At 41.5% G+C, this 23,133-nt stretch overlaps 3 protein-coding genes across 4 annotated transcripts; all 3 read left to right on the top strand.

Annotated features, from left to right (window-relative positions):
• Nucleotides 1–642: 642 nt before the first annotated feature.
• LOC116253684 (flavin-containing monooxygenase FMO GS-OX-like 5) lies at nucleotides 643–15,505 on the top strand. 2 transcript variants are annotated; one of them, XM_050077315.1, is made up of 7 exons: nucleotides 643–1,735; nucleotides 2,661–2,731; nucleotides 3,250–3,402; nucleotides 3,536–3,618; nucleotides 3,987–4,122; nucleotides 4,208–4,381; nucleotides 15,263–15,505. In XM_050077315.1, the coding sequence occupies exons 1-7, from the start codon at nucleotides 1,138–1,140 to the stop codon at nucleotides 15,452–15,454; spliced, it is 1,407 nt and encodes a 468-aa protein (XP_049933272.1). In that variant the 5' UTR covers nucleotides 643–1,137; the 3' UTR covers nucleotides 15,455–15,505. The 2 variants fall into 2 exon arrangements, with proteins under 2 accessions (XP_049933272.1, XP_031484481.1); XM_031628621.2 differs by lacking the exon at nucleotides 15,263–15,505 and adding an exon at nucleotides 4,845–5,197 and having other exon boundaries at nucleotides 650–1,735.
• On the top strand, nucleotides 8,448–22,564 carry LOC116252920 (flavin-containing monooxygenase FMO GS-OX-like 4). Its single transcript, XM_031627540.2, has 8 exons — nucleotides 8,448–8,494; nucleotides 18,947–19,495; nucleotides 20,016–20,086; nucleotides 20,745–20,897; nucleotides 21,016–21,098; nucleotides 21,548–21,683; nucleotides 21,759–21,932; nucleotides 22,205–22,564. The coding sequence occupies exons 1-8, from the start codon at nucleotides 8,488–8,490 to the stop codon at nucleotides 22,379–22,381; spliced, it is 1,350 nt and encodes a 449-aa protein (XP_031483400.2). The 5' UTR covers nucleotides 8,448–8,487; the 3' UTR covers nucleotides 22,382–22,564.
• LOC116252919 (flavin-containing monooxygenase FMO GS-OX-like 5) lies at nucleotides 8,512–12,127 on the top strand. The gene is given in 8 exon segments (XM_050077316.1): nucleotides 8,512–8,952; nucleotides 8,955–9,042; nucleotides 9,558–9,628; nucleotides 10,293–10,445; nucleotides 10,562–10,644; nucleotides 11,086–11,221; nucleotides 11,297–11,470; nucleotides 11,743–12,127. Coding segments are annotated over 8 exon segments (1,341 nt in total). The 3' UTR covers nucleotides 11,938–12,127.
• Nucleotides 22,565–23,133: the final 569 nt, after the last annotated feature.

The raw sequence follows: 23,133 nt of genomic DNA, 5'->3' as shown, positions 1-23,133 counted from the left end.
TTCAAAGTGCGGCGTGTGGCAAACAGAGTTTTATGCCATGCTTCTCTTTCTTTCTAAGAAGACGTGTGGTTGAGTTGTATTGTCTTTTGCATCCATTTCTCTTGGATGCTGTTTTGTATAATACTTGTTATTGATCCTTCTTTGTTTGGGGATGTGAAATTGAGCACAATAGATTCTCTTTCAGATTAGTGCAAATTTTTCTGTTTCCGCTTTATCTTTCGCCATTTGGACATCGCTTTGATGCTTTCTCATTAGAGGAGGCCATCTTAAGAGTTAAATATAAAATTTGTCGGGGACTAATGAAAGTGGATCCAAAAATTCTATATCAACGTCCATAAGCTCCAGCAGCAATTTCATCTTTGAAGGATAAACACCTTCGTAACCTTTTGGCTAATCTATGTCTATGTTCAGTTGAACGCGGATGAAGCCAAAGCGTCCCCTTGAGCATGTTTTTGTAAAATCATCAACTTTGATCATATTTTTGTAATTTTCTTCATCTTCTATTATTTTATAAATAATAGGAAAAGGAGGAAATATTTACCTCATAGGCATCAGACTACAAGCCTGATTATTACATGGCATGTGCATGTTTACCATGCCGCCTTCTTGCTCAGTGTGAAGCTGCTAAGCTCCAAGCCATTCTTCCTGGCCTCCTCAAAAAACTCTCTCGGCAGATTTAGGCTTGTGGCAGAAGAAACCTCTTATCTTCAGCTATACCAAGACGAATACCAAAGAAAAGCTCTTGTCTTCACCTATTGTTGTTTCCTTCCATCTGCATAGAGATTTTAATCGAGCATTTATGCAAAACTATTGCGTGCATGAGCTTGGACTTCACTGGTTTCACGAGAAAGTACAGTGATTGTGTTACATTCTAACTTTTTTTTTTTTCTTATTACCGTCTCAACTTGCACACAACAACTCGTGACTTAACGCTGAAATGTTTTTTCAAATGCGACCTCCCCAATCGATGTTTCATTTCGCAATTCATAAGCTTTCCCGTAAGTTTGATTATTCTGAACCTATATGTTGCACATACGTATTTCTTGTTATTATCAGAAATAGGGAGCCAGGGAGAGAGGGCGTCTCACGGTCCTAGAAATTGGATCCCGAAGTTTGTACGTTTCTGCTCCAACGAAGATGGCAATGCCCACCACTCGAACGGCTTTGACAGTCGCCGGAAGCCGCTCGACCGTCCCCAGAAGGACGGCTGCGAAGGAGGTGGCAGTGATTGGGGCTGGAGCTGCTGGCCTGGTGGCTGCTAGGGAGATGAGGAGGGAGGGCCACCGTGTGGTGGTCTTCGAGCTGGGGGACAGTGTCGGCGGCACCTGGGTCTACACGCCGGAGGTCGAGTCCGATGACCTTCTGGGGGTCGATCCCAAACGCATGGTAGTTCAAACCAGCCTCTACCGTTCTCTCCGAACCAACCTACCCAGGGAGGTCATGGGGTTCTTCGACTACCCATTCAAGGAGGTGCCTGGCCGGGACGGTCGGCGGTTTCCCGGCCACGAGGAGGTACTCGCCTACCTCTCCGACTTTGCTAGGGACTTCAATCTCTTGAAGTGTATCCGATTCAAGACCGATGTCTTTCACGTGAGCAGGGTGCCCGACGGAAAGTGGCTGGTCCAATCACGGAAGGTCTTCGACGATGATGTGTCTCTTGATACGAATGAGCTATTCGATGGCGTCCTTGTCTGCAACGGCCATTACACGGAACCCCGGATTGCAGACATCCCTGGTAATTTACTTTTTGTCCTATTTTTCTCTCCCCAGTTTCGCGTTGCTGCGGTTTCATGCCTTTGTTTATCATCTTCGTTTTGGTATAATTCCTTAATAAACTAAAGTTTGATCCATTTTGATGACAAAATGCAATTGAGGCATCATCTTCGTTTCCATTGCGGAAAGATACAATTGCAGCGTAGTTGTGACCTCCTTATTGCAACCTCTTTTGATGGTGACCATTGGTGTTATTCCTTGTTTTAACTTTTAAGAAAATGAGTAATCTTCCGTGATAATCGTTTCGTATCGTGAAGAAATTCGGCATGAATATTTTTAGATTTTCTCGGAAGAGATATACAATTGCATCTTTAGTGCTGCGTTTCCTCTTATTGCCTACTGTTTGATTGCAAGATTATGTCGTTTCACTAAGAATAGTTGGTCCAATAATGCTTGCAGCTAGATCGTGCTCCTTTGTTTGCGTGGTTATGGACAGATGACTTCGCGATGTTTACTGTACCTTGCAATGAAATGGTTTTCAGTCATGTATTTGTAATGGGTTCTTCGATTCTACATAGTTGTTCGCAGTGTGCTTATAGAGTTGGTTAAAGCCTAAAGGAACAAAAATTATGTGTTCACTGCAATCTCGTTTAGCTTGAGATAAGAGTGATATATTACTACTCGCTTCTGTGGATGAAAAAGCCTATTTGGTCGGCATGTCTAAGATGGCATTTGCTTCTATTCTTGTAGACAGTGCTATTCTAGTTTTAATCTCGTGTCTAGCAGTTCTCACATCTTGAGCTCTCCGTATTTTTTGATATGCTTTTGGCTGGTACTGAAGTATTAATAATGCGTTGATTATGAGGTATCTAATGCATAGACGAGCACTATTCCGCTGAATTAGGGTCATTTTGCTGTTCCATGAGGTTTGCATTTGCTGTTTACAGGTGTTGACAGGTGGCCTGGGAAACAAATTCACAGTCACAACTATCGTGTTCCCGAATCATTCCAAGGTAAGGTATGTTAACAGTTTGCAATATGCCAGCTAATAATTGTTGGCGGTTTGTCAGCAACTATGTTGTGAATGCTAGACATCCTTGTAGGCTCTACTTCGAACCAGCTCTTGCAGTGTAGTTCAGGAATAATCAACTCAGTTAGACTTTGTTTCTATTTGTGTTTTATTAGTATGAAGATTTCAGAAAAAATATGCAAGTAGTTCAGTTAATATTGGTTTGTATATCTTGTCCTTTTATATGGATCAGCTGGCCTGTGACATCAGCTAATAAGCACAGGTTTTACCGCACCCTTCATTTTTTAACGGTTTTCACTTTTTTTCTATAATCTATCCCTTAATGATGTGGTTTTTACATTGAATACGTCACAAATTTATAGACCATTCCTCTTTTGTGGACAGAGAGTAAGGCTGCACGATGCCATCCTCAACTTGGTATTTGTTAAGATGGTCTGGAGCCTGGATCATCGTTGTAGGATTCCAAGTACTGTTGTCTCTCACTTTTTTTACCTGCCTGTTGTCAGGTTGTGGTTCTTATAGGCAGCGCAGCCAGTGCTACTGATATTTCTAGAGATATTGCTCCCGTGGCCAAGGAAGTCCATGTTTCTTCAAGGTCTGCATCTGATGAAACAACAAAGAGTCAAACAGGCTATAATAATATGTGGCTCCATCCTATGGTAATAATCATTGTTTCTGTGGTTCTTCTGTTTTTGTAGTGTCAAGAAGTTGTTAAAAAACATAATGGAGAAAGAGTAAGTGACAACACCGAGCAATAAATTTGGTAAAACTAATATAGCCGAATCCCTGCAGATTCAAGGCACCCTTGAAGATGGCACGGTGATCTTCAATGATGGAACTTCAGTAATTGCAGATGTCATTCTGCACTGTACAGGGTATAGTATATGTGTTAAGAATGAAGCTGAAATAGTCTGGATTAAAGTGATTCATAGATGTCCATTTTCCCTTGCCCTGCTTGACCTCAGTTGATCACAGTAATCTAACAAACAAGCAATTGAGCAAACAGTTGCAAGATCATGAAAGAAAATCCTAGATTAAGGTAGAAGTTTAAGGTTTTATTTTCCTTGAATGCAGCAGTAGCACAGACATATCAGTTTGGTTGATCTTGGTTTTCATATTTGAGAACATACTTTCGGTCTTTGCATTGTAGACAATCAATCTTTGTTTGTGAAGCATGCTTTTTGTTGTTTTGGCCTTGTTAAATTTGATAATTTTGACCATGCTGTTATCTTCTTTTTTGCAGCTATAAATATTATTTCCCATTTCTGGACACAAATGTTATTGTGACAGTGGATGACAACCGAGTAGGACCGCTTTATAAGCACATCTTCCCACCATCATTAGCACCGTCTCTTTCTTTTATTGGGATACCCTGGAAGGTTTTCTCTGGTGCCTAGTATAAAACCAACGATATGATTATAATGGAAGGCATAAACTGATAAAAGTATCACCTACTTATTGCAGGTTGTTCCTTTTCCATTGTTTGAACTACAAAGCAAATGGGTGGCGGGCATTCTCTCAGGAAGGATTGCACTGCCAACTGAACAAGAGATGATGGATGACGTGGAAGCCTTTTATACCCAGCTAAAAGCTACTGGCTATCCTAAAAGATACACGCATAACATGGATGGTTACCAGGTTAGAACTGTACATCTCTTGGGCCTTTTTTTTTTTTTTTCAACTTTACAAAATTTTCATGGGATAGAATTTTGATCTCAAAATGCAATCTGCATAGGAGGTAGGACTAACCTTTGCCCTGACAAAGCAAAACTATCATTTATTGATGCTGGGTGCCTCTCATTTTATGTTGTTGGTTATATTTGGCCACCAATTTTTGATATGTTCGGTAGAATGATCTATTTTGACAGAAAACTATGTGAAACAAATAAGGACTTAGTATGCAGGGGAATAGAAACCGAAGCCCCCCTCCTTATCTCGCCAGACACTGGACAGAGATTGCTTTGTCAATGGTGCCTAGCTAAGCTGCAAACTTCTTGTTGTTGAACAATGTGTGTCGGCTGTTAGTTATGTCAGGATCTCTTGTTCCGTGGAATTGATTTTCATGCTACTGACTTGGTCAAAAGCCATTTTCTACTTGTAGTTTGAGTATGATGATTGGCTTGCAACACAATGTGGATATCCGAAGGTGGAGAATTGGAGAAGGAAGATGTATGCTGAGGTTTCCAAGAGGAGGCGGGCACAGCCTGAAACTTATCGTGATGAATGGGATGACCATGATTTGGTTTTGCAAGCCCAGGAACACTTCCTTTCACTTAAGACGTTGAAAATATGACGGTATCTTTCATGTACTCTTTTCCATGTAGCACTTGTGAGAACATTGTTTCGCTGAAACTTCTGTAATAATTCTGATAAAGAATGAAGCAAGCTTTTCATTCTTAGGAAATCATGGTGAACCATTGAAATTTCTGGACGATAAAATTAGTTTTCTGTTAACTGGCTGCAGGGCTTTGATGTTACTACTGGATAGAGGTGACTTGTCTTGTGCCTTACGTTGTGTTGCAAGCCAATCATCATCTGCGTCACCAGAATTGGCCCGAATCAGCTGATTCAAAAACGCTACATTCAAATTGTCACTAGAATTTTATTATATTTATTTTTTATTTTGTTTAATTTTACAATTTTCATTTATTTTTTCAAATGATTTTCTAAAATTTTTACTGATTTACCTGAATCAAAATAGGCCGATCCACCGAATTGGCAACTTCATAGTTTGGTTCAGAAACTGATTTTTACAACACTGCTTCGGATGCACCAAAACTGTGGGCTTGTAAGATATGGGAAACCATGAGCTCTGTTCTGTTAGCATGTGGGAAACAAAGATGAGTGGTTTATGCCTCATAGGCTTCGTAGTCCTCTCTCTTACGCTTCATAGACCAGTTCTGAACCCTGCACGTTCCATCATACTGCCACTTGGTACCATCGCAAGGCCGAAGGACAACTGGTACGTCGTGGGCATCGGGAACTCCGCTAGCATATGGGACAATGGTGAGTGGTCCATGGCTCCTTGGGCAGATGGCAAGAAGATAATTTAAAAGATGTCATGTTAAGTTCATGACTACACATTAAGTTTGAACCTTCTACTTCCATGGTATTATTTTTATAAGATGCGATTGGGCTTCACGATCATCATTTTGAAAAAAGAAAAGAGAAGAAAAAAAAAAAAAACATGGTGAGCCGCCACGACTCACAGCCCATTACATCAGAAGGAAATGATAAGAAAAAATAACAGATAGACGCACATGTTTCCAAGCCTATAACACATCGACCCTCAACTTTCGAAGGCCAACATGGAGGCCCTCAAGTTTTACTTAAATGATGCTCACAACTGAACCCCTGTTTTTGACGGTTGTTGACACTTGACAGAAAGTTATTTGAAATAACTAATATAACAAAATGCCTGGGCCGTTAACTTAAATACAGACAGAATTGGTATTCAGTTTGTGCAACGTAAAGAGCAAATTGGTTGGGGAGATGGAATTTGATGCTAACCCCAACTTCATTAAAGCAGAATAGTTTAAATATTGAAGATGGAAGCTGATCTGTAATATTACTGTAATTGCAACAGGTTGTGAAGACGACCTGCTGGAAGTGGTCCTCTAGTGTTGTTCTTGAATTTTATCATATTCTCCATCAAAAAGGGGTTGTTTCATGTGAGAAAATGATCACCCACACTAAGATCCCTGGTTTTGGAAGGACCTGCCAAACGTCGAGTGTTTGAAGCGCCCGTGAAGAACAAAAGATAAAGAAGAGAATCAGCACAATGGTGGTCTTGGCAAACGGCAGCCATTGCTTATGTGTTAGTGAGGAGTTGAACAATCTACAAATATTTTGATTTTGTGGGTATCTAGAAGCAATCTCCTACACAATGTTATGACACAAAAGAAGGTGGTCTTTGGGCCTTCTATAAATTGTTGTAGTATTATTTCTGCACAGTGTAAAAGGATTACCTCTGGTCGGGAAGGGATAAAAGTTTTACAAGCGGGCTAACAGGAGGATACAGTACAGAGCGACATAATTTGGTCATTAGCAAAAGGAAAGAGAGTCTTCGTCCATCTTTGCCAGTGAGGGCGCAGATTTGTGACTATGGAGTAAAACCTGAAGGTCTCTTTGTAGGTCTTCAAATTTTGAGGCTCGTTATGTTCTGAAAACTTGAGACTCCATTTGCACAATTTTCAGATAATCATAATTTACCGCATCAATGAAAAAAGTAAAAATCGATCGCCAACTTTCCCTCTTAAAAGAAAGATGTTTTAAAATATCGACCGTGGTGGTAGGCCTCAGTTATTTGCTGTGGCAGTCTCATATTTATTAGTTTCCATGCTCTACAAACTAGGGAGCAAATCAAGCAATAGATGACAAGTAGTGATATGTCGTGTTTGGTAACTCTTGGATCTTAGATGTAAATGTGATTTCAGTAAATTTGAGTTTTAATAACTGAGGCCTACCCCTCTCTCTCGCCCAATTATGGATGGCACAACTGGGTGGCATGTAATAAGCATGTTCTCCGTTCAATTCACAAAGACATTTTATCTTGATGGCATTGAGGCATCTTGGTATTGAGTTGAGGGATCTCTTTCTCTGTCTCTGTGTGTGCGTCTTTCTCTCTCTCTCTCTCTCTCTCTCTCTATATATATATATATATATATATATATATATATATATATATATATATATATATATGTGTGTGTGTGTGTGTGTGTGACCGATGAAAAGTTTCAATGAATACATATGTCAATGAAACTTTCGATCGGCAGGGGTGTGCACACACACATATAAACATATAAGGAGAGAGAGGTGAACTAGTTGCTAAGTTCGTTGTTTTAGTCCAAGACAAGCGACGTTCGTTGTAATGTTCTTTCCAACTTGAACTCTTTCAGAAGCAGTCTAGCAGACAACACCATTGGCTGATGACTCTTAATTGTATCACTAGCTTTTCCTTTGTTCTTTTTTCTTTTTTTTTATTTTTTGCGGATACATGCTTGCAAACGCTCGCAAAAGTCCATTAAGCCTCACTTTCCACGTTTTCTCATGATAATACAGCAAAGAAGACACTGCAGGCACATTTGGTCCCGCTTTGTTTGTCCGCACATGAACATGACATAGCCGGCTGTAACACTTTAAAAAGAAGAAAGAAAAGGAAGTGGGAGAGGGGAAAATGAGAAGGATGGTACATTTAGGTGGTTGGAGTAAAAAATTTTAAATTGAAACGAGTGAGAGAGTATGATGCTGGAGGAAGAGACGTACATGCAACAATTGTCTTCCTCTTGGATCGTGGGCTCCCTATTGTGATACGGTCCAATTAAGGTCCGCATAACAATGTGCCATCACGTTCACATGCTTTCCCATGTCCCCAATCTGTGAAACCTGGCAATCAATGCACAGATCCAGATCCAAACAAAATCAGATCGGGAGGGCATAGGGTACCTGCATGCAAAGGACTCCCGAAGGTGGATTCTGGACCGTAGAAACAGTCGAATACAGAGTTAGTGTGAAAAGCACTGTGTCGTGTTCATCCGAAACAAGAAAAGCTAACCTGAGATATGCATAGTTGATTGATCTAAATCTAGAAATAATATCTATGATCGGATACTAAACCGGATCCAATGAATTGTCCTCCCACATGGCTGGACCTCACATCCACCTTTCACGTCTATAACTTCACTCCCTACTTGGAGAATGTGGAGCTAGCCACCACACACGGGGAGAGCGAGAGAGACAGAGAGATGGGGAGTACAGCGAGGGACGCTATGAAGGCGAAGGAGGTGGCGGTGATCGGAGCGGGGGCGGCGGGGCTGGTGGCCGCGAGGGAGTTGAAGAAGGAGGGCCACCGCGTGGTTGTCTTCGAGCGGGGTGACACCGTCGGCGGCACGTGAGTCTATACTTCGAAGGTCGACTCCGGTGACCTCCTCGCCCGCGACCCCAGTCGGATAGTGGTCCAAAGCAGCCTCTACAAGTCTCTCCGCACCAACGTCCCCAGGGAGTCAATGGGGTTTTTCGACTACCCGTTCACGGCGGTGGCCGGCCTCGACGACCGGCGGTTCCCCAGCCACGAGGAGGTGCTCGCCTACCTCTCCGACTTCGCCTTGGACTTCGACCTCTTGAAGTTGATCCGATTCCAAACCGACGTCTTCCATGTAACCAGGGCGGCGGACGGGAGGTGGCTGGTTCGGTCGCGGAAGGTCCTCAGCGGCAAGAGGCCGTCGACGTGAGTGAGGTCTTTGATGCTGTCGTGGTCTGCAGCGGCCATCACACAGAGCCTCGTATCGCTGAGATCCCTGGTAATTTGGTGCTATCTTATACGTTGCATGGACATGAAGGGGAGTTGAATTCTACCATGTTCACAGACTGAAACCGAATGTAATTAATTCCTGATTCATTTGAAGCAGGATTATGAGTGTTAGGAATATGAACTATATGCTTGAGCTGCTGACTGTTGCTGCCTTCATTTTAATTTCGAGTCTCATATTTTGCATGTTTGTATGCAATGCTGATTCGGTCTTTGCATTTCATGCTACCAAATCGTGTTTTCAACTTACATTATACTTGTGGTACCTCCTCAAATGAGTACAACAACGAAGTGAAGGATTCTTCCAGGAACCTTCACCTAGACTGACAAGGCACGGATCGATTAGAGAGGGGAAGGCTTTGTCTCAGCAAGAGGCGACAATGAAAATGAAGTGTTACCCTATCTCCATCCTGCCATGAATAATTTTTATTGTTATAAAAATTAAATGTCTTTCTGTTCTTCAATTACTTTCTTTTATGACTGCTTCCCTACTGTTGCTTCTTGTAGGTGTTGATAAATGGCCAGGCAAGCAAATTCACAGCCACAACTATCGTGTTCCTAAACCATTTGAGGATAAGGTATGCGAATGGTTGAAATACGCCTGTTAATTGTCATAGCGCTCTACATCTGGGGCTGCCTGCCCATGATGGAAGTATAGTTTTCCACACAGAATTCTTCTGTACATGTCATTATATTCTAAAAGCAGTTCATTATTTGATTGTCTTTAAGTAGTTCTGAAATTTCATCAGGGATGCCAGAGTGCTATTTTAAAATCATGGCCTCATTAATCCATTTCTGTCTCAAACATGTCATCAAAATACAGAATCCTCTGCATTTGAAATTCGATAATCTACCATCTGTTTCGGGCATAGTTCGATATAAATTTTGGTCTGGGACATTTACAGCGTCTTTCTTACTGATTTACATTCACGGCTGTTGATTTTCTTTCTTTAGGAATGTGTCCAAATTAAATAAAGGTTTAGTTCCTGTTACATGCTAAAGAGCTGTTTGCATTTTGTTGTTTTCAAAATCTTGACGCGTAAAACAATCAAGCTTTTATAAAAGTTGGTCTGCACTGGCCCCACCCATGCGAATGATATTATTAAGTGGGCATACGAAATCCAAATACGACCTTGTCACCATAGGCAGCTATTTTGATCGTTCAAATCTGGAATGGCCTATTTCATGCATCCGAGATGCCAAATAATTGTGCATCACATTTACCTTTAATCTCCTTTTTAGGTAGTGGTCTTAATAGGTGATGCAGCCAGTGGTTCTGATATTTCTAGAGACATTGCTCCAATGGCGAAGGAAGTTCATATATCCTCAAGGTCTGCATTGATCGAAACGACAAAAATTCAACCAGGCTTCGACAACATGTGGCTTCATCCCACGGTAAGGTTCCCCTACTGTTAACATCTCAAAAGGTTACTGCAGAAGAAGCTGTTAGTAAAAGTAGTACCACGTCATCGAGTGAAACACTAAAGCTAATATTAGCTGAAACTATGCAGATCAAAAGTGCCCATGAGGATGGAAAAGTGGTATTCACCGATGGAAGTTCAGTTGTAGCTGATGTCATTCTACATTGCACAGGGTACAGTATTATGTAAACTTGGTTTGCCTATGCTTTTAAAAGTAGGTTTTCTTGAGGTAGCTCTTTTCTGTGGGATACATATTCGACATGCACATACGAACACCAGCATGCTTGAACCATATTTTTTCTCTTCACACGGTTCAACTTGAATCTTCCTGTCTACTTATAGAGAAAGATATGCTGGCTTTGCCTCCAAAACTTATGGCCTATGCATTGGTGTGGAAACAGTGGAGCTGTTCCTGTATATTTTACTGCTTACGCCCTTGGTGGCTTGGTCTAAGTTTTCTAGTAGTCTGTCCGCTGATGGATTTTCTGTCCTGTCCACTTTGACTCATTCTGTAGATGGCGTTTAGTTGCCCCACCAAAGCAAAACTCATTACAGCCTTGAACTTGCATTGGTGCTCTTTTTAATTGTCGTCTGTTATATGAATCTTATTGCAGCTACCAATATCATTTCCCATTTCTGGAGACAAATGGTGTTGTGACTGTGGATGATAACCGGCTTGGCCCAGTGTATAAGCATGTTTTCCCACCGCCATTGGCTCCGTCGCTTTCGTTCATTGGCATACCATGGAAGGTTTTCTCTCAGACACAGTAAAGCAATGGTTTTAGTTATGATTAAGGGGCTAATGCTTCTTTGGTTTTACTGCAGATGCTACCTTTTCCGATGTTTGAATTACAAAGCAAATGGGTGGCAGGCATTCTCTCAGAAAAGGTTTCGCTTCCAACTGAAAAAGAGATGATGGAGGATGTAGAAGCTTTTTACTCCCAGATAGAAGATGTTGGTTACCCTCAGCGTTATACTCATAATATGTCAGAATATCAGGTACAGTTGTTCTCGTCCTGTTAACATCACTTAAGGTTAGGTTATTTCAGAGGTAGGCGTGAGAGCAAAGGTGATAGTTTCTCAGCTTGTGATTGCAATCACATATTCGTGTGATTGACCAATAATCACAAGCTTGAAAGTTTCTATTTTCAGATTTGACTATTGTGAGTGTGGAATCAATGTATGCACCGTCTGCCAATCTGGTGTTTGTTGACATTCAGCTTATTATATAATGGTCTTAACTTGGGAAAAAACTGCTGCAACTTTGACAGTTCGAGTATGATGATTGGCTTGCAACGCAATGCGGCTGCCCAATGGTGGAGAGCTGGAGGAAGGGAATGTACGAGGCAGCTTCAGTGAACAGGGGGGCTCGACCAGAGACTTATCGTGATGAATGGGACGACCATGACTTGGTTTTACAAGCCCAGGAGAGCTTCCTTTCTCTTGAAAAGTTGAAAATAAGATGATGTCTTGCTGTGGTTTGTTGTGTATTTGTATCTTCACCATTTGCTCCCTTCTGGGTCATTGTTTCGGTGGACTTATTTAGTGTCCTAAACAAGGAAGCAGTATTCTTATAATCTTATTTCGTATAAACAAGGAGGGAAATTAAGTTTGTGGCTCCGTGTGTGACATGCATCAAGCATGTAGTCATGTTGGACAGACAGGCGAAAAACCTTGGAGTTCGGTAAACTGAAAATATGTACTGAAAATTTCAAACAAGTAATTTTCTAACATTCTCGACATTTTCAAGAACAAATTTCTGTGGAAAAAAGTCGTCACTTTTTCTTCGACAGCATCATCGGGATGCACTGAGGGGCTATGTAGTGAAAAAAATGATGGTTAAGGGCACAACACATATGATAAAGATGCCAACATTATGGAAAGGATCGTTTGCAAATATGGTGGCAAAAATCAAGATGATGAATTATGGAAATAGTTAACGAGCAGAATATTGGAAAACGGTTTTGTGATAATGAATATTTTGTAACAGCTCTTTAAAATTGGAGTTATCTCAGCTAAAAGATTGACATACTTTATCAATTTCAAAGCCAATGATCTTTCGTGGATAAATAAAAATAATGCACTTTAAAATTTCCTATCTTTTTTGTTTTTCTTCATGATATCAAAGCAGGAGAACAAAATTGAAGTCCAAAGATGACCTATAGACGATCAAAGAGATCACTGCCTTCTTCATTAATGAGCAGGAGAAGAAGATCGAAGCCCAAAGATGGCTTGCAGACGATGAAAGAGTTCACTGCATTCTTTGCCAAAGCAAGGACTCAGTCCTATTAACAAAATCTTCAGGAATCAAACTTAGGATTTTTGAATCACTCCCAAAACATGATCTACCTTTACAAAATCTCCATGACAAATTTGGACTTGTGCACCCTCCAAGGGAAGATGAAAAGAACGATGGTTAACAGTGCAACACATTTGATGAGGATGCCATCATTATGGAAAGGATTGTTAGCAAATATGAGGCAAAAGATCATGTCAACGGTTCTGGAAACAGTTAATAACAAGCACAACTCAAGGAACCATTGTGTTGATAATGAATATTTTGTATCAACTCCTTAAAATGAGTTGCCTCCGCTGTAATGCCTATATATAAGACGTTGAAATACTTTATCAATCTTAAGGCTTCCGTGGATAAATAAAATTACTCCACATTAAAATTTCTCATTTTTATGTTTTCAACATGTAGATGATTCTGTTCTATGCCCTTTTTTATGAAATTTCACGAAATCCTTTCCATGGTCATTCAAACGCTCCCTTGAGAAGTAAAAAGTTATTGGTTAACTAACTTGGGAAAGTAGTATAACTTGCGGAAACCGGAGTCCAAACCGGCCATTTTAGGAGGCTAGTATGTTGAAGGGTCTAGGCCATAAGACTAAAGATTATCCAATTATTCAACAGAGTCCTACATAAGACAGGATGACAGGTGCATCCCGGGTCATGTGATAAACTCCATTAACTCGCCTTTGGAGGCAAAGGCCCATTGTAGGAAAAGATCTTCGTCAGACCAATCTAAGAGAAAAATTGTACAAATCGTGTTTTAAAATCTAAATAGCTGAGTCATTTCCATCTTGGTACTCAGAAACTTCCATGGTCATGACAATGACCGTGATCATCACCACCATCATCACCACGATCATCATCCAAAGCATTGCATGAAAGTACCGGATACGTCACTTAACTCATGTGGGCAATGCAAGTATTTTCCATCTAAATAAAACGAGAAAAGAATTTCCCAGCCAAACAACCCCTCCAAGTATCTTCCTCTCGTCTCTCTCTCTCTGTGGTACTGTTTGTCAATGACTTGCTGTCCTTTGCTCCCTCTCTCTCTCTCTGTGAATATGTGCATGTATGCGTGCGCACCTTGACATAACCCTTAACTAGTATCCACTTCTCTCCATTGGCCGAGTCAGAAACAAAATCTGGAGGGGGCACTCTTTGCAGATTTACATGTAGACACTCTTATACACAACATAACAAACATTTAAAAATATTAATTTGAAAACAAAGAAACCTTGGGAAGGTTGGTGTGAGCAGTTGTCATGTCAAAGGAGTACATAGCATAAAAAATATTTAAAAATATTCATTTGAAAATAAGGAAAACCTTTTAAGGGAATGGTGTAAGCAACAGACCCAACCAGCTCATATGGCTCCGTCTCTCTGTCTTCCTCTTTCTTTCCAAGCCTGAGTTTCAGCTACAGAAGCCCTCGGCTACTGGCAGTAAATCACTACTGTGAGGGTGGTCTTTGCCTCCTTGCACATGGGAAGGATATGAGATCCGCATGTCAAGTCCAACCCCCTTTCCCGTATGAGGTCTGTCGATTTCAACATTCTTGTTGGACAATCATCTTGATGCAAACTTCTCTCATGCATGTCGTCCTGAATCACATGCAAAAAAATACCTTGTTTGAATCACACGTTTTGAAAGGAAAAGTTATTTTTCTTTTTGAAAACTCAACAAAGGCAATCATTTGGACTTGCGAACTGCGCTGTTTGACTCCGAGGCAAGAGGCTTGAGCCTGGGGTTGTATCTTCTCGGTGCAAGCCTGCGGGGAGAGTAGGTCTCCCAACCTTATTATTAAAACAAAAGGGCTGTACACCAACTGGGTAAGCACATGCCCCATTGGCTGATGATTCCTAATTGTGCCACTGGCTTTTCCTTTGTTCTTTTATTTGTGGATACATGCTTGCAAAAGCCCACAAAACTCCCTTAAGCCTCGCTTTCCCTGTTTTCTCATGATAATACAGCCAAGAAGCAACTTGAACGGGAAAAATTTTGTCCCTCTCTCGTGTGCCAGTGCCTAAAATGCCAATTCATTTGAAATCCGTGGGCTTCAGACGGCACATGAACATGACATAGCCCGCTGTAACGCTTACAACAAAGAGAGAAGACGAAGAAGACGGGGAGGCAGAAAATTATGGAGAACAGAAGATTTAGGCTGTTGGAGTCAAAACTTTTCAATATTGAGGCTGGGTCCCCCTCGTTTTATGTTGCTCGTTATATTTGCCCTCCAATTTTTGATATTTTTCTGGTAGAATGATCTATTTTGAGTCTTGACAGAAAACTGTGTGAAACAAATAAGGACTTAGTATGCAGGGGAGTAGAAACCGAAGCCCCCGCCCGACAAAGATTACTTTGGCAATGGTGCCCAGCTGAGCTGAAAACTTGTTGTTGAAAAATGTGTGTCAGTTATGTTCGTTATGACAGGATCTCTTGTTCCGTGGAATTGATTTTCATGCTACTGACTTGGGTCAAAAGCCATTTTCTACTTGTAGTTTGAGTATGATGATTGGCTTGCAACACAATGTGGATATCCGAAGGTGGAGAATTGGAGAAGGAAGATGTATGCTGAGGCTTCCAAGAGGAGGCGGACACAGCCTGAAACTTATCGTGATGAATGGGATGACCATGATTTGGTTTTGCAAGCCCAGGAACACTTCCTTTCACTTAAGACGTTGAAAATATGACGGTATCTTTCTTGTGTTCTTTCCCATGTAGCACTTATGAGAACATTGTTTCGCTGAAATTTCTGTAATAATTCTGATAAAGAATGAAGCAAGTTTCTCATTCTCAGGAAATCATGGTGAACCATTGAAATTTCGGGACGATAAAATTAGTTTTTCTGTTAACTGGCTGCAGGGCTTTGATGTTACTACTGGATAGAGGTGACTTGTCTTGTGCCTTACGTTGTGGTGAATAGGTTCCAAGACTGAACAAATTCACGGCTGGTTCAGTTGGTCTTCATGTTGTGCTATCCCATACTTCTCAACTCCACTCCTGGTGTCTGGATATGCGTTACCAGAATCGGCCCGAACCAGCTGATTCAAAAGCGCCACATTCAAATTCTCACTAGAATTTTAATATATTTATTTCTTATTTTGTTTATTTTTTACAATTTTCATTTATTTTTTGAAATGATTTTTTAAATTTTTGACTGATTTACCTGAATCAAAATAGGGCCGATTCACCGAATTGGCAACTTCATAGTTTGGTTCAGAAACTAAATTTTACAACACTGCTTCGGATGCACCAAAACTGTGGGCTTGTAAGATATGGGAAACAATGAGCTCTGTTAGCATGTGGAAACAAAGATGAGTGGTATATGCCTCATACTCCTCGTGTTCCTTTCTTTTACTCTACATATACCAGTTTTGAACCCTGGGCGTTGCATTATACTGCCGCTTGGTACCACCACAAGGCCGAAGGACAACTGGTACGTCATAGGCATCGGGAACTCCGCTAGCATATGGAACAATGGTGATTTATCCATGGCACCTAGATAAGCGTCAGCAGGTGGCAAGAAGATCATTTAAAAGGTGTCATGTTAAGTTCATGACTCCACATGAAGTTTGAATTGAGCTTTCCATGGTGTTATTTTTATAAGATGCAATTGGGCTTCACGATCATCATTTCGAAAAAAGAAAAGAAAAGAAAAGAGGAGAAAAAAAAAATGGTGAGCCGCCACGACTCACAGCCCATTGCATCAAAAGGAAATGATAAGAAAAAATAACAGATAGACGCTCATGTTTCCAAGCCTATGATACATCGACCCTCAACTTTTGAAGGGCAACATGGAGGCCCTCAAGTTTTACTTTCTCACAAATGAAACCCTGTTTTTGACGGTTGTTGACAGAGAAAGTTATTTGAAATAACTAATATACCAAAATGGCCTGAGCCGTTCACATAAATACAGACAGAATTTGTATTCAGTTTGTGCAACGTAAAAAGCAAATTGGTGGGGGAGATGGAATTTGGTGCCAACTCCAACTCCATTAAAGCAGAATAGTTTAAATATTGAAGATGGAAGCTGCTCTGTAATATTACTGTAATTGCAACAGGTTGTGAAGACGACCTAATTCTGCTGGAAGTGGTCCTCTAGTGTTGTTCTTGAATTTTATCATAGTCTCCATCCAAAAGGGGTCGTTTCATGTGAGAAAATGATCACCCACACTAAGATCCCTGGTTTTGGAAGGACCTGCCAAACGTTGAGTGTTTGAAGCGCCCGTAGCTTGGTCCAATGAAGAACAAAAGACAAAGAAGAGAATCAGCACAATGGTGGTCTTGGCAGCCATTGCTTATGTGTTAGTGAGGAGTTGAACAATCTACAAATATTTTGATTTTGTGGGTATCTAGAAGCAATCTCCTACACAATGTTATGACACAAAAGAAGGTGGTCTTTGGGCCTTCTATAAATTGTTGTAGTATTATCTGTACAGTTTTCCTTTGGTCGGGAAAGGATAGAGGTTTTACAGGTGGGCTGACAGGAGGCTACAGAGCGACGTAATGTGGTCATTAGCAAAAGAAAGGAAAGTCTTCGTCCATCTTCGTCAGTGAAGGCGCACATTTATGAACAATGGAGTAAATGCTGAGGGTCTCTTTGTTGGTCCTCAAAATTTGAGGTTCTGAAAACTTGAGCCTCCATTTGCAAAATTTTCAAACGATAATCCACCGCATCAAGGAAAAACGTAAAAATCGTTCGCAAATTTTCCCTCTTAAAAGAAAGACGTTCTAAAATATCGACCGTGGTGGTAGGCCTCGGTTATTTGCTGTGGCAGTTTCTCATATTTATTAGTTTCCATGCTCTACAAACTAGTGAGCAAATCAACTAATAGATGACAAGTAGTGATATGTCGTGTTTGGAAACTCTTGGATCATAGATCTAAATGTGATCCAATAAATTTGAGTTTTAATAACTGAGGGCTACCCCTCCCTCTCTCGCCCAATTATGGATAGCACAAATGGGTGGCATGCAAATAAGCATGTTCCCGTTCAATTCACAAAGACATTTTATGTCGATGGCATTGAAGGATCTTGGTATTGAGTTGAGGGATATTTAATATGGTTTAAAGGACGAGATGTTGTGAAAAATTTCACCGAATACTTATGTCAATGAAACACATATAATGAGAGAGCGATGTGAACTCAACAAAGGGAATCATTTGGATCGATGCTAGTTGCAAACTTCGCTGTTTCAGTCCAAGGCAAGAGACGTACGCCTTGGGTAGTCACGTGTAATGTAATGTCCTTTCCAACTTGAACTCTTTCAGAAGGAGTCTAGCAGACAACTTGGAATGCGCATGCACCATCGGCGGATGACTCTTAATTGTATCACTAGCTTTTCTTTTTTTCCTATTTTGTGGATACATGCTTGCAGACGCTCACGAAAGTCCATTAAGCATGCATCACTGCCCACGTCTTCTCATGGTAATACAGCCAAGGACGACACTGCAGGCACATTTGGTCCCGCTTTGTTTGTGCCAGTGCCTAGAATACCAGTCCACATGAAATCTATGGGCTTGAGGCCGCAAATGAACATGACAGAGCCCGCTGTAACACTTAAAAAAGGAAGAAAGAAAAAGAAGTGGGAGAGAGAAAAATGAGGAGGATGGTACATTTAGGTAGTTGGAGTTGAAAATTTAAAATTGAAACCAGTCAGAGAGTATGATGCAAGAGGAAGAGACGTACAGGCAACAACTATCTTCCTCCTCTAGGATCATGGGCTCCCCATTGTGATACAGTCCAATTAGGGTCCGCATAACAATGTGCCATCATGCTTTGCCATGTCCCCAATCTGTGAAACCTGGTGCCGGCTACAGTGTAAAGATCCAGAGCCAAACAAAATGAGATCGGAAGGGCATAGGGTGCCTACATGCAAAGGACTCCTGAATGTGGATTCTGGACCCGTAGAAACAGTCCATTACAGAGTTAGTGTGAAAACCACTGTGTCGTGTTCATCTGAAACAAGAAACCTAACCTCAGATATGCGTAGTTGATTGATCTAAATCTAGAAATAATATCTATGATCGGATTATAAACCGGATCCAACGAATTGTCCTCCCACATGGCTGGACCTCACATCCACCTTTCACGTCTATAACTTTACTACGCCTACTTGGTGAATGTGGAGCTAGCCACCACACACACGGAGAGCGAGAGAGACAGAAAGATGGGGAGTACAGGCACAGCGAGCGACGGTCTGGAGGCGAAGGAGGTGGCGGTGATCGGAGCGGGGGCCGCGGGGCTGGTGGCGGCGAGGGAGTTGAAGAGGGAGGGCCACCGCGTGGTTGTCTTCGAGCGGGGTGACACCGTCGGCGGCACGTGGGTCTATACTTCGGAGGTCGACTCCGGTGACCTCCTCGGCCGCGACCCCAGTCGGATGGTGGTCCAAAGCAGCCTCTACAAGTCGCTCCGCACCAACCTCCCTAGGGAATCAATGGGGTTTCTCGACTACCCGTTCACGGCGGTGGCCGGCCGCGACGACCGGCGGTTCCCCAGCCACGAGGAGGTGCTCGCCTACCTCTCCGACTTCGCCTTGGACTTCGACCTCTTGAAGTTGATCCGATTCCAAACCGACGTCTTCCATGTAACCAGGGTGGCGGACGGGAGGTGGCTGGTTCGGTCGCGGAAGGTCCTCAGCGGCGAGGAGGCCGTCGATGCGAGTGAGGTCTTTGATGCTGTCGTGGTCTGCAGCGGCCATCACACAGAGCCTCGTATCGCTGAGATCCCTGGTAATTTGGTGCTACCTTATACCTTGCATTATGCATGGACATGAAGGGGGGTTGGATTCTACCCTGTTCACAAACTGAAATGGAATGTAATTAATTCCTGATTGATGTGAAGCAGGATTATGAGTGTTAAGAATATGAACTATATGCTTGAGCTGCTGCCTGTTACTGCCTTCATTTTAATTTCGAGTCTCATATTTTGCATGTTTGGATGCAATGCTGATTCGGTCTTTGCATTTCATACTACGAAATCGTGTTTTCAACTTACATTATACTTGTGGTATCTCCTCAAATGAGTACAACAACGAAATGAAGGATTCTTCGAGGAACCTTCACCTAGACTGACAAGGCACGGATCGATTATAGGGGGAAGGCTTTGTCTCAGCAAGAGGAGACAATGAAAATGAAGTGCTAGCCTATCTCCATGCTGCCATGAATAAATTTTGTTGTTGTAAAATTAAATTTCTTTCTGTTCTTCAATTACTTTCTTTTATGACTGCTTCCCAAATGTTGCTCCTTGTAGGTGTTGATCGATGGCCAGGCAAGCAAATTCACAGCCACAACTATCGTGTTCCTGAACCATTTGAGGATAAGGTATGCGAATGATTGAAATACGCCTGCTAATTGTCATAGCGCTCTACATCTGGGGCGGCCTGCCCAAGATGGAAGTATGATCGTTTTCCACACAGACTTCTTCTGTATATGTCATTATATTCTAAAAGCAGATCATTATTTGATTATGTCTTTAAGTAGTTCTGAAATTTCATCAGGGATGCCAGATCGCTATTTTAAAATCATGGCCTCATTAATCCATTTGTCTCAAACATGTCATCAAAATAGCGAATCCTCTGCATTTGAAATTCGATAATCTACCCTCTGCTTCGGGCATAGTTCGATATAAATTTTGGTCTGGGACATTTTCAGTTTCTTTCTTACTGATTTACATTCAGGGCTGTTCATTTTCTTTCTTTAGGAATGTGTCCAAATTAAATAAAGGTTTGATTCCTGTTACATGCTAAAGAGCTGCTTGCGTTTCAAAATCTTGGCGCATGAAACAATCAAGTTTTTTCAAAAGTTGGTCTGCACTGGCCCCACCCATGCGAATGATATTGTTAAGTGGGCATACGAAATCCAAATACGCCCTTGTCACCATAGGCACCTATTTTGCTCATTCAAATCTGGAATGGCCTATTTCATGCATCCGAGATGCCAAATAATTGTGCATCACATTTACCTTTAATCTCCTTTTTAGGTAGTGGTTTTAATAGGTGATGCAGCCAGTGGTTCTGATATTTCTAGAGACATTGCTCCAATGGCGAAGGAAGTTCATATATCCTCAAGGTCTGCATTGATCGAAACGACAAAAAGGCAACCAGGCAGCGACAACATGTGGCTTCATCCCACGGTAATAAAGTTCCTCTACTGTTAACATCTCAAAAGTTACTGCAGAAGAAGCTGTTAGTAAAAATAGTACCACGTCATCGAGTGAAACACTAAAGCTAATATTAGCTGAAACTATGCAGATCAAAAGTGCCCATGAGGATGGTAAAGTGGTATTCACCGACGGAAGTTCAGTTGAAGCTGATGTCATTCTACATTGCACGGGGTACAGTATTATGTAAACTTGGTTTGCCGTACGATGCTTTTTAAAAGTAGGTTTTCTTGAGGTAGCTCTTTTTGTGGGATACATATTCGACATGCACATACAAACACCAGCATGCTTGAGCCATATTTTTTCTCTTCACACGGTTCAACCTGAATCTGCCTGTCTACTTATAGAGAAAGATATGCTAGCTTTTCCTCCAAAACTTATGGCCTATGCATTGGTGTGGAAACAGTGGAGCTGCCTCCTGTATATATTTTACTACTTACGCCCTTGGTGGCTTGGTCTAAGTTTTCTAGTAGTCTGTCCGCTGATGGATTTTCTGTCCTGTCCACTTTGACTCATTCTGTAGATGGCGTTTAGTTGCCCCACCCAAAGCAAAACTCATTACAGCCTTGAACTTGCATTGGTGCTCTTTTTAATTGTCGTCTGTTATCTGAATCTAATTGCAGCTACCAATATCATTTCTCGTTTCTGGAGACAAACGGTTTTGTGACTGTGGATGATAACCGGGTTGGCCCACTGTATAAGCATGTTTTCCCACCACCATTGGCTCCATCACTTTCGTTCGTTGGCATACCATGGAAGGTTTTCTCTCAGACACAGTAAAGCAATGGTGTTAGTTATGATTCAGGGGCTAATGCTTCTTTTGTTTTACTGCAGATGCTTCCTTTTCCGATGTTTGAATTACAATGCAAATGGGTGGCAGGCATTCTCTCAGAAAAGATTTCGCTTCCAACTGAAAAAGAGATGATGGAGGATGTAGAAGCTTTTTACTCCCAGATAGAATCTGTTGGTTACCCTAAGCGTTATACTCATAATATGTCAGAATGTCAGGTACAGTTGTTCTCGTCTTGTTAATATCACTTAAGGTTAGGTTATTTCAGAAGTAGGCGTGAGAGCAAAGGTGACAGTTTCTCAGCTTGTGATTGCAATCACATATTCGTGTGGTTGACCAACAATCACAAGCATGAAAGTTTCTATTTTCAGATTTGACTATTGTGAGTGTGGAATCAATGTATGCACCGTCTGCCAATCTGGTGTTTGTTGACATTCAGCTTATTATATAATGGTCTTAACTTGGGAAAAAACTGCTGCAACTTTGACAGTTCGAGTATGATGATTGGCTTGCAATGCAATGCGGCTGCCCAATGGTGGAGAGCTGGAGGAAGGGAATGTACGAGGCAGCTTCGGTGAACAGGGGGGCTCGACCAGAGACTTATCGTGATGAATGGGACGACCATGACTTGGTTTTACAAGCCCAGGAGTGCTTCCTTTCTCTTTAACAGTTGAAAATAAGATGATATCTTCCTGTGGTTTATTGTGTATTTGTATCTTCACCATTTGCTCCCTTCTGGGTCATTGTTTCAGTGGACTTATTTAGTGTCCTAAACAAGGAAGCAGTATTCTTATTTCGTATAAATAAGATGGGAAATTAAGTTTGTGGCTCCGTGTGTGACATGCATCAAGCATGTAGTCATGTTGGACAGACAGGCGAAAAACCTTGGACTTCGGTAAACTAAAAATATGTATTGAAAATTTCAAACAAGTCATTTTCTAACATTCGGGACTTTTTCAAGAACAAATTTTTGTGGAAAAAAGTCGTCACTTTTTCTTCCACAGCCTTATTATCTGATTTCGGGATGCACCGATGGCCTATGTAGATGACTCTGTTTTACGCCCTTTTCTTTGAAATTTCACAAAATCCTTTTCATGGTCATTCAAACGCTCCCTTGAGAAGTAAAGAGTTAGTGGTTAACTAACTTGGGGAAGCATTTGATAGATTGAGTTCTTAGTGCGTATCCCAAGATCAGGCGTTTTGATGGCAATGCTTGAATGCATGTTCCAAAGTCAGGCATTTTGATGGCAATGCTTGAATCGTCCAAGCCCGAACAAACTAATTTACAAAAAAATTTTACGATGTCTCGCATCCCCAAAGTAGTATAACTTGCGGAAGCCGGAGTCCAAACCCGCCATTTTAGGCGGCCAGTACGTTGAAGGGTCTAGGCCATAAGATTCGTACTCTGTTCTTGGTACT

Source organism: Nymphaea colorata, chromosome 4 (assembly GCF_008831285.2).
Source record: "Nymphaea colorata isolate Beijing-Zhang1983 chromosome 4, ASM883128v2, whole genome shotgun sequence".
NCBI lineage: Eukaryota > Viridiplantae > Streptophyta > Magnoliopsida > Nymphaeales > Nymphaeaceae > Nymphaea > Nymphaea colorata.
The sequence above is the reverse complement of the archived record's forward strand: the minus strand, read 5'-3'. Positions and strand labels throughout refer to the sequence as shown.